This window comes from Musca autumnalis, unplaced genomic scaffold, assembly GCF_047663935.1.
Source record: "Musca autumnalis isolate F117 unplaced genomic scaffold, ASM4766393v1 scaffold_5, whole genome shotgun sequence".
Lineage (NCBI taxonomy): Eukaryota > Metazoa > Arthropoda > Insecta > Diptera > Muscidae > Musca > Musca autumnalis.
Genome location: NW_027412088.1, coordinates 191,683,208 through 191,694,424, shown reverse-complemented (window position 1 = coordinate 191,694,424; position 11,217 = coordinate 191,683,208). Strand labels below are relative to the sequence as shown.

At 36.0% G+C, this 11,217-nt stretch overlaps 2 protein-coding genes across 2 annotated transcripts; both read right to left on the bottom strand.

The window, feature by feature from the left end:
* Positions 1 to 3,123: 3,123 nt before the first annotated feature.
* LOC141405267 (maltase A3-like) lies at positions 3,124 to 5,094 on the bottom strand. The gene is made up of 2 exons (XM_073989383.1): positions 3,476 to 5,094; positions 3,124 to 3,416 (listed from the first exon to the last, which is right to left on the bottom strand). Exons 1-2 carry the CDS (start codon positions 5,041 to 5,043, stop codon positions 3,203 to 3,205), a joined length of 1,782 nt encoding a protein of 593 aa, XP_073845484.1. The 5' UTR covers positions 5,044 to 5,094; the 3' UTR covers positions 3,124 to 3,202.
* Positions 5,095 to 8,948: 3,854 nt separating this feature from the next.
* On the bottom strand, positions 8,949 to 10,890 carry LOC141387223 (maltase A3-like). The gene is made up of 2 exons (XM_073956574.1): positions 9,301 to 10,890; positions 8,949 to 9,241 (listed from the first exon to the last, which is right to left on the bottom strand). Exons 1-2 carry the CDS (start codon positions 10,866 to 10,868, stop codon positions 9,028 to 9,030), a joined length of 1,782 nt encoding a protein of 593 aa, XP_073812675.1. The 5' UTR covers positions 10,869 to 10,890; the 3' UTR covers positions 8,949 to 9,027.
* Between the last annotated feature and the right edge of the window lie 327 nt (positions 10,891 to 11,217).

The following is an 11,217-nucleotide window of genomic DNA, read 5'->3' as shown; positions in this document are numbered from 1 at the left end:
TCAGCCTGGCTGAATAGTGTTTTCCCATAGGAAAATTGCTATTCAGCCTGGCTGAATAGTGTTTTCCCATAGGAAAATTGCTATTCAGCCTGGCTGAATAGTGTTTTCCCATAGGAAAATTGCTATTCAGCCTGGCTGAATAGTGTTTTCCCATAGGAAAATTGCTATTCAGCCTGGCTGAATAGTGTTTTCCCATAGGAAAATTGCTATTCAGCCTGGCTGAATAGTGTTTTCCCATAGGAAAATTGCTATTCAGCCTGGCTGAATAGTGTTTTCCCATAGGAAAATTGCTATTCAGCCTGGCTGAATAGTGTTTTCCCATAGGAAAATTGCTATTCAGCCTGGCTGAATAGTGTTTTCCCATAGGAAAATTGCTATTCAGCCTGGCTGAATAGTGTTTTCCCATAGGAAAATTGCTATTCAGCCTGGCTGAATAGTGTTTTCCCATAGGAAAATTGCTATTCAGCCTGGCTGAATAGTGTTTTCCCATAGGAAAATTGCTATTCAGCCTGGCTGAATAGTGTTTTCCCATAGGAAAATTGCTATTCAGCCTGGCTGAATAGTGTTTTCCCATAGGAAAATTGCTATTCAGCCTGGCTGAATAGTGTTTTCCCATAGGAAAATTGCTATTCAGCCTGGCTGAATAGTGTTTTCCCATAGGAAAATTGCTATTCAGCCTGGCTGAATAGTGTTTTCCCATAGGAAAATTGCTATTCAGCCTGGCTGAATAGTGTTTTCCCATAGGAAAATTGCTATTCAGCCTGGCTGAATAGTGTTTTCCCATAGGAAAATTGCTATTCAGCCTGGCTGAATAGTGTTTTCCCATAGGAAAATTGCTATTCAGCCTGGCTGAATAGTGTTTTCCCATAGGAAAATTGCTATTCAGCCTGGCTGAATAGTGTTTTCCCATAGGAAAATTGCTATTCAGCCTGGCTGAATAGTGTTTTCCCATAGGAAAATTGCTATTCAGCCTGGCTGAATAGTGTTTTCCCATAGGAAAATTGCTATTCAGCCTGGCTGAATAGTGTTTTCCCATAGGAAAATTGCTATTCAGCCTGGCTGAATAGTATTTTCCATAGGAAAATTGCTATTCAGCCTGGCTGAATAGTGTTTTCCATAGGAAAATTGCTATTCAGCCTGGCTGAATAGTGTTTTCCATAGAAAAATTGCTATTCAGCCTGGCTGAATAGTGTTTTCCATAGGAAAATTGCTATTCAGCCTGGCTGAATATTGTTTTCCGTAGGAAAATTGCTATTCAGCCGGGCTGAATAGTGTTTTCCAATAGGAAAATTGCTATTCAGCCGGGCTGAATAGTGTTTTCCAATAGGAAAATTGCTATTCAGTCGGGCTGAATAGTGTTTTCCAATAGGAAAATTGCTATTCAGTCGGGCTGAATAGTGTTTTCCAATAGGAAAATTGCTATTCAGCCGGGCTGAATAGTGTTTTCCAATAGGAAAATTGCTATTCAGCCGGGCTGAATAGTGTTTTCCAATAGGAAAATTGCTATACAGCCGGGCTGTGTTTTCCAATAGGAAAATTGCTATTCAGTCGGGCTGAATAGTGTTTTCCAATAGGAAAATTGCTATTCAGCCGGGCTGAATAGTGTTTTCCAATAGGAAAATTGCTATTCAGCCGGGCTGAATAGTGTTTTCCAATAGGAAAATTGCTATTCAGCCGGGCTGAATAGTGTTTTCCAATAGGAAAATTGCTATTCAGCCGGGCTGAATAGTGTTTTCCAATAGGAAAATTGCTATTCAGCCGGGCTGAATAGTGTTTTCCAATAGGAAAATTGCTATTCAGCCGGGCTGAATAGTGTTTTCCAATAGGAAAATTGCTATTCAGCCGGGCTGAATAGTGTTTTCCAATAGGAAAATTGCTATTCAGCCGGGCTGAATAGTGTTTTCCAATAGGAAAATTGCTATTCAGCCGGGCTGAATAGTGTTTTCCAATAGGAAAATTGCTATTCAGCCGGGCTGAATAGTGTTTTCCAATAGGAAAATTGCTATTCAGCCGGGCTGAATAGTGTTTTCCAATAGGAAAATTGCTATTCAGCCGGGCTGAATAGTGTTTTCCAGTAGGAACATTGCTATTCAGCCGGGCTGAATAGTGTTTTCCAATAGGAAAATTGCTATTCAGCCGGGCTGAATAGTGTTTTCCAATAGGAAAATTGCTATACAGCCGGGCTGAATAGTGTTTTCAAATAGGAAAATTGCTATTCAGCCGGGCTGAATAGTGTTTTCCAATAGGAAAATTGCTATTCAGCCGGGCTGAATAGTGTTTTCCAATAGGAAAATTGCTATTCAGCCGTGCTGAATAGTGTTTTCCAATAGGAAAATTGCTATTCAGCCGGGCTGAATAGTGTTTTCCAATAGGAAAATTGCTATTCAGCCGGGCTGAATAGTGTTTTCCAATAGGAAAATTGCTATTCAGCCGGGCTGAATAGTGTTTTCCAATAGGAAAATTGCTATTCAGCCGGGCTGAATAGTGTTTTCCAATAGGAAAATTGCTATTCAGCCGGGCTGAATAGTGTTTTCCAATAGGAAAATTGCTATTCAGCCGGGCTGAATAGTGTTTTCCAATAGGAAAATTGCTATTCAGCCGGGCTGAATAGTGTTTTCCAATAGGAAAATTGCTATTCAGCCGGGCTGAATAGTGTTTTCCAATAGGAAAATTGCTATTCAGCCGGGCTGAATAGTGTTTTCCAATAGGAAAATTGCTATTCAGCCGGGCTGAATAGTGTTTTCCAATAGGAAAATTGCTATTCAGCCGGGCTGAATAGTGTTTTAAGTTGCTATTCAGCCTGGTTGAATGGTGTTTTCCATAGGAAAGTTGCTATTCAGCCTGGCTGAATGGTGTTTTCCATAGGAAAGTTGCTATTCAGCCTGGCTGAATGGTGTTTTCCATAGGAAAGTTGCTATTCAGCCTGGTTGAATGGTGTTTTCCATAGGAAAGTTGCTATTCAGCCTGGCTGAATGGTGTTTTCCATAGGAAAGTTGCTATTCAGCCTGGTTGAATGGTGTTTTCCATAGGAAAGTTGCTATTCAGCCTGGCTGAATGGTGTTTTCCATAGGAAAATTGCTATTCAGCCTGGCTTAAAAATCCACGTTTATTGATCAATGGGTGTTTGAAAAAATATTTTTAAAAAAATACACGTTTATTGGCTTAAAGTTTTTACAATTATTATTTTTTTTTTTAATTATGTCTATTTTGTTCCTAAAACTAAAGCCTCTCCAGGGGCCAGTGAAATTTTATTGAGTGTAACAGAAGTGCCAGCATTTTGCTTTGAATCCATACTGCTTATTTTGACATTCATTGAAGATGGCAAGGTGACATCAAAGTTTTCCACAATATTTGCACTATAGGAACCCTCACCGTAATTGGCAACATATAATAGGGTTTCAGATCCTGGTAGATATCTAGAAAATGCAAAAAAAAAAATAAAAACATTCCAGGAAAAAAATAAAATTTTCCCCACCTCTTTAAAACAAACACCCCATCATTGAGGGCCTTGTATTTATAGGAACCCTGCTGCAAAGTCTTTGAAGTTCCTCTCAACGCCACCAATTCCTTGTAGATTTTCAAATGTGACTTATCAGCCGATGATTCTGCTTCCACATTCACCGTTTCATATCCACTGGCCAAGGGTAACCATGTCTTGTTGCCCTCAGAGAATCCGGCATTTTTCTCCGCACTCCATTGGAATGGGGTACGACAGGGATCTCTTGTCAAGTTTTCAAAAATGTCAGGATTAGAATTACAAGCTGCCGGATCCACAGTTTCTTCCCATGATATCACTCCGTCTGTCATACCCAATTCTTCTCCCTGATAGGTAACACTGACACCGGGCAATAGCATTACCAACATATTCATGCCATCTATGTTGCGTAGGCCATAACGGCTGGCTGCCCGACGACGATCATGATTACCAATTACCCAATTGGCAGTACCGCCAGCTGGCATTTTCGTTAACCAGTCATCAACGGCTTTCTGCACATCTTTGGCTGAGAATCCGGTATCCACCTCGGTAATTAAATTAAAATTGAATGGCAATTCTGCACCCTTGGTTGTGGAGTTTCCATACATTTGCATGGTGTACCACATGGGAGCATAGGTTTCAATCAGGAGTACCCTGGTATCACCACCATGTATGCGCTGATAATCATCCATTACTTGGCGCCACTGGTAGATCATATCTATGGACTCGGGTTGTAGATCCACCTTTTCCATTTTCAAATAATTCCTGTCCTCTTTGTCATCGGTTAAACCGCTCACTTCTTCATCAGGATAAATGCCAAGTTCATCAGGTTTTGCCTCAAAAAGCAAAGTGGCGGCATCAATACGAAAACCATCCACACCCATATCTAGCCAATATCTCAACACTCGTTTCATTTGTTCCACCACAGCGGGATTGCGATAATTCAAGTCGGCTTGTTGAACAGCAAATTGATGGAGATAATATTGTTGCCTTTGTTCATTCCACTGCCAAGCACTACCACGAAAACCAGATAACCAATTGCTGGGCGGTTGCCGCTGGCCATTTTCATCCAGCTTACCATCCGACCAAACATAATAATCCTCATAGCCCTTTTCACGATTTACAGATTTCTTGAACCACTCATTTTCGGTACTGGAGTGATTTGGTACAAAATCCAATATGATTTTCAAACCCAGCTCCTTGGCTTTTGCCATCAGACCTCTAAAATCCTCTAGAGTGCCATATTCTGGTTGTATATCAAAGAAATTTGAGATGTCATAACCAAAATCAACCATGGGTGAAGTATAGATGGGGGATAACCAGGTTGCCGTTACACCAATATCCTTGAGATATTCCAGTTTGGAGGTTATACCTTTTAGATCCCCTATACCATCACCATCGGAATCCTTAAAGGAGCGAGGATAAATTTGATAAAATTGGGCCGTTTCCCACCAGTCTTGAGCCAGTTCTGCTGTTGTTGCCTCCTGGCATTGTTCGGAGGGATTTTGCAATAAAACCACTAGGGTTATGCTTAAATAGAGAACACTGAGTCTTGTTCCTCCAATCATTTTAGCTAAACTGCAATGAAAGGCTTTTCGAAAATTTATATATGCCGCTAAGCGGAAAAGCAAAACATTACACTTAAGTGGATAAATGCTATGCATGAAGTGTTTACTGCCTCACAATGAAAAACATTGTGATTCAATAAAAAAAAATTGTTGTATTTACATTCCCATACAGTGCTAATCGGTTTTTAAGTGGTAATTATAAAGTGTTATCAAGGCACGATTCTTAAGCATGTCGAACACAAACATTTTGGTTCCTTACACAATATAAACAAAAACTGATTATAAAATTGAAAACTATCGCATTTATTTACCAATATGTTACTAGCAGTATAGGCACCCTTTGTTAGAATTAATTATATCCGCAATATTTCCTTACAAAAATACAATTTAAATAGGTTCAGTTCAAACAGCTCTTCCGCATCTAACTTAATTTCCACTTCCCGCCTAAAAGTATGCTCATTATTTGTCAAACTCATACTGATGTGTGGTATGGAAAATGAAACAAAGACCAGACAGGAGTATTGGATTTTAGATTACAAGGGAATGGTCGAATTTTCGATTTTTTGATTTCAACTGCAACCAAAAAGTCTACTCAGTTGTGGAGCTAATAAAAAGGTTTTCTATACAAAATTTTTTCTTATGGAAATTGCAACCCTATTCTTATCGAATCTTTTCATTCAAATATAAAAATTCTACCTAAATATTTAACCCTTTCAAAAGTTGGCATCAAACGTGTCGCATCAATATTAAAATATCTCATGGTTAATTGTCATGGCTGGGATATTCCACGTGTCACAACTTTAACAACCCCACGCGACTTAAGTTAAAGTAAGCCTTTAACTTTAATAGGCGACCTTTTTTAATTACCCACAAGAACAGAAGGAAAAAATAATCCCCTGAGATTCTCAGAATATACATAAGTATTTTTTTGTTGGGCCAACCAACAGCAACAACTAAATTTAACAAAAATTTGCCTTAAGGCAAAAATTTGTTATAAACAGTTGAAATACTGCGGTGGTGATTTTCCCCCACATTTATCAATTTAATGAATTAGCATTGGATCCAAAATACTGAAATGGTGTTGAATGTTGATAACAGACAGACAGTGAGTGGCAGACGGCTTGGCTATTGGGCAACCAAAATTAGATTTTGTAGAATTTTGCCAAGAAAAGAAACTGTTGCAGTCATTTGTATGGCACACATGTCTGACTTTGTGGTGTAGAAGGGTTAGGAAGTTTGGCACATGCAATGGTTATTTTGAGGAACAGACTTTTAATATAACCGTTAAAAGAGGAAATAAAAAAACACAATACTTAAAGAAATATGAGGACTTTCGAACAAAGAAAATATATTTTGTTTCAGTCTGCTTTTAAAAATATTTGTACAACAAATGTTTTTTTTAATTTTTTTTAAAATTTTTCAATAAAAATGGATTTTCGATATTTTAACAATATTATTATTTAGATATTTTAACAATATTTTCTCAATAAACGTGAATTTCTAAAAATATTTTTTGAATAACGTGGATTTTTTTTCAAAATATTTTTTCAATAATTTTTAAAAATATTTTTAAATTTTTTCTTAATTTTTTTTCAATAAAGCTAAATTTTTCAAATTTTTTTTTAATAAAAGTTGATTTTTTTTCAATAAACGTTTATTTTTTTTTTTTTAAATGTGTTCAATGAACCTGGATTTTTTAAAAATATTTTGATAATAAACCGAGATTTTTTAAACAATTTTTGCAAAAAACGGAGATTTTCTAAAAATATTTCTCAACAAACTTGTTTTGTTTAAATACGTGGATTTTTTTTGAAAATATTTGATTTTTTGATTGATATTTTTTTAAAAATATTTTTTCAACAAACCTGGATTTTTTTAAAAATATTTTTTCAATAAAAGTGGATTTTAAAATTATTTTTTTCAATAAACATTCCTATTTTGAAGATATTTTCAATAAAATGGGATTTTTTGATTAATATTTTTTTTTTAAATATTTTTTCAATAAACCTGGATTTTTTTAAAAATATTTTGATAATAAACGGAGATTTTTTTAAACAATTTTTGCAATAAACGGTGATTTTCTAAAAATATTTCTCAATAAACTTGTTTTTTTTTAAATACGTGGATTTTTTAAAAATATTTTTTTCAATAAACGTAGATTTTTTTAAACAGTTTTTTTCAATAAAGGTGGACTTTTAAATACATTTTTTAATAAACGTGTTTTTTTAAATATTATCTCAATAAACGTGAAATTGTTATATTTTTTCAATAAACGGGGGTTTTTAAATAATATTTTTTTCAATAAACGTGGAGTTTTTAAGCAATATTTTTCAATAAACATCGATTTTTTAAATAATATTTTTTCAATAAACGTGGATTTTTTAAAAATAATTTTTCAATAAAAGTGGATTTTAAAAATATTTTTTTTTTTTTTTTTTTGATAAACGTTTGTTTTTGGAAGATACTTTTTTCAATAAACGTGGATTTTTTAAAAATATTTTTTGGATAAACGTTTATTTTTGGAAGATACTTTTTTCAATAAACGTGGATTTTTTAAAAATGTTTTTTGGATAAACGTTCATTTTTTGAAGATATTTTTTTCAATAAACGTGGATTTTTAAAAATGTTTTTTTTTTTAAATTTTTAAAAAAAAGTTTTTTTAATAAACGTGGAATTTTTAAAAATATTTCTTCAATAAACTTTTTATTTTTTAAATACATGGATTTTTTAAAAATGTTTTTTCAAATAAATGGATTTTTAAAAATATTTTCCAACGACGTAGATTTTTAAATAATGTTTTTATGAACGTGGATTTTTTTTAAAAACGTTTTGCAAACAGTAAACTTTTTAAAAATATTTATCAAAGACCTGAATTTTTTTAAAAATATTTTTAAAAGACTGAATTTTTTAGAAATATTTTTTTAATAAACGTGGATTTTTAAATTTATTTTTCGAAAACGTGCATTTTGCATAGTGTTTCCAATAGGAAAAATGCTATTCAGCCGGGCTGAATAGTGTTTTCCAATAGGAAAATTGCTATTCAGCCGGGCTGAATAGTGTTTTCCAATAGGAAAATTGCTATTCAGCCGGGCTGAATAGTGTTTTCCAATAGGAAAATTGCTATTCAGCCGGGCTGAATAGTGTTTTCCAATAGGAAAATTGCTATTCAGCCGGGCTGAATAGTGTTTTCCAATAGGAAAATTGCTATTCAGCCGGGCTGAATAGTGTTTTCCAATAGGAAAATTGCTATTCAGCCGGGCTGAATAGTGTTTTCCAATAGGAAAATTGCTATTCAGCCGGGCTGAATAGTGTTTTCCAATAGGAAAATTGCTATTCAGCCGGGCTGAATAGTGTTTTCCAATAGGAAAATTGCTATTCAGCCGGGCTGAATAGTGTTTTCCAATAGGAAAATTGCTATTCAGCCGGGCTGAATAGTGTTTTCCAATAGGAAAATTGCTATTCAGCCGGGCTGAATAGTGTTTTCCAATAGGAAAATTGCTATTCAGCCGGGCTGAATAGTGTTTTCCAATAGGAAAATTGCTATTCAGCCGGGCTGAATAGTGTTTTAAGTTGCTATTCAGCCTGGTTGAATGGTGTTTTCCATAGGAAAGTTGCTATTCAGCCTGGCTGAATGGTGTTTTCCATAGGAAAGTTGCTATTCAGCCTGGCTGAATGGTGTTTTCCATAGGAAAGTTGCTATTCAGCCTGGTTGAATGGTGTTTTCCATAGGAAAGTTGCTATTCAGCCTGGCTGAATGGTGTTTTCCATAGGAAAGTTGCTATTCAGCCTGGTTGAATGGTGTTTTCCATAGGAAAGTTGCTATTCAGCCTGGCTGAATGGTGTTTTCCATAGGAAAATTGCTATTCAGCCTGGCTTAAAAATCCACGTTTATTGATCAATGGGTGTTTGAAAAAATATTTTTAAAAAAATACACGTTTATTGGCTTAAAGTTTTTACAATTATTATTTTTTTTTTTAATTATGTCTATTTTGTTCCTAAAACTAAAGCCTCTCCAGGGGCCAGTGAAATTTTATTGAGTGTAACAGAAGTGCCAGCATTTTGCTTTGAATCCATACTGCTTATTTTGACATTCATTGAAGATGGCAAGGTGACATCAAAGTTTTCCACAATATTTGCACTATAGGAACCCTCACCGTAATTGGCAACATATAATAGGGTTTCAGATCCTGGTAGATATCTAGAAAATGCAAAAAAAAAAATAAAAACATTCCAGGAAAAAAATAAAATTTTCCCCACCTCTTTAAAACAAACACCCCATCATTGAGGGCCTTGTATTTATAGGAACCCTGCTGCAAAGTCTTTGAAGTTCCTCTCAACGCCACCAATTCCTTGTAGATTTTCAAATGTGACTTATCAGCCGATGATTCTGCTTCCACATTCACCGTTTCATATCCACTGGCCAAGGGTAACCATGTCTTGTTGCCCTCAGAGAATCCGGCATTTTTCTCCGCACTCCATTGGAATGGGGTACGACAGGGATCTCTTGTCAAGTTTTCAAAAATGTCAGGATTAGAATTACAAGCTGCCGGATCCACAGTTTCTTCCCATGATATCACTCCGTCTGTCATACCCAATTCTTCTCCCTGATAGGTAACACTGACACCGGGCAATAGCATTACCAACATATTCATGCCATCTATGTTGCGTAGGCCATAACGGCTGGCTGCCCGACGACGATCATGATTACCAATTACCCAATTGGCAGTACCGCCAGCTGGCATTTTCGTTAACCAGTCATCAACGGCTTTCTGCACATCTTTGGCTGAGAATCCGGTATCCACCTCGGTAATTAAATTAAAATTGAATGGCAATTCTGCACCCTTGGTTGTGGAGTTTCCATACATTTGCATGGTGTACCACATGGGAGCATAGGTTTCAATCAGGAGTACCCTGGTATCACCACCATGTATGCGCTGATAATCATCCATTACTTGGCGCCACTGGTAGATCATATCTATGGACTCGGGTTGTAGATCCACCTTTTCCATTTTCAAATAATTCCTGTCCTCTTTGTCATCGGTTAAACCGCTCACTTCTTCATCAGGATAAATGCCAAGTTCATCAGGTTTTGCCTCAAAAAGCAAAGTGGCGGCATCAATACGAAAACCATCCACACCCATATCTAGCCAATATCTCAACACTCGTTTCATTTGTTCCACCACAGCGGGATTGCGATAATTCAAGTCGGCTTGTTGAACAGCAAATTGATGGAGATAATATTGTTGCCTTTGTTCATTCCACTGCCAAGCACTACCACGAAAACCAGATAACCAATTGCTGGGCGGTTGCCGCTGGCCATTTTCATCCAGCTTACCATCCGACCAAACATAATAATCCTCATAGCCCTTTTCACGATTTACAGATTTCTTGAACCACTCATTTTCGGTACTGGAGTGATTTGGTACAAAATCCAATATGATTTTCAAACCCAGCTCCTTGGCTTTTGCCATCAGACCTCTAAAATCCTCTAGAGTGCCATATTCTGGTTGTATATCAAAGAAATTTGAGATGTCATAACCAAAATCAACCATGGGTGAAGTATAGATGGGGGATAACCAGGTTGCCGTTACACCAATATCCTTGAGATATTCCAGTTTGGAGGTTATACCTTTTAGATCCCCTATACCATCACCATCGGAATCCTTAAAGGAGCGAGGATAAATTTGATAAAATTGGGCCGTTTCCCACCAGTCTTGAGCCAGTTCTGCTGTTGTTGCCTCCTGGCATTGTTCGGAGGGATTTTGCAATAAAACCACTAGGGTTATGCTTAAATAGAGAACACTGAGTCTTGTTCCTCCAATCATTTTAGCTAAACTGCAATGAAAGGCTTTTCGAAAATTTATATATGCCGCTAAGCGGAAAAGCAAAACATTACACTTAAGTGGATAAATGCTATGCATGAAGTGTTTACTGCCTCACAATGAAAAACATTGTGATTCAATAAAAAAAAATTGTTGTATTTACATTCCCATACAGTGCTAATCGGTTTTTAAGTGGTAATTATAAAGTGTTATCAAGGCACGATTCTTAAGCATGTCGAACACAAACATTTTGGTTCCTTACACAATATAAACAAAAACTGATTATAAAATTGAAAACTATCGCATTTATTTACCAATATGTTACTAGCAGTATAGGCACCCTTTGTTAGAA

Coding starts and splice junctions, on each gene's coding strand:
- LOC141405267 (XM_073989383.1), bottom strand. CDS start 5,043: ATGATTGGAGGAACAAGACTCAGTGTTCTCTATTTAAGCATAACCCTA. Junction 3,417..3,475: donor GGGGTGTTTGTTTTAAAGAG/GTGGGGAAAATT, acceptor TGCATTTTCTAG/ATATCTACCAGGATCTGAAA.
- LOC141387223 (XM_073956574.1), bottom strand. CDS start 10,868: ATGATTGGAGGAACAAGACTCAGTGTTCTCTATTTAAGCATAACCCTA. Junction 9,242..9,300: donor GGGGTGTTTGTTTTAAAGAG/GTGGGGAAAATT, acceptor TGCATTTTCTAG/ATATCTACCAGGATCTGAAA.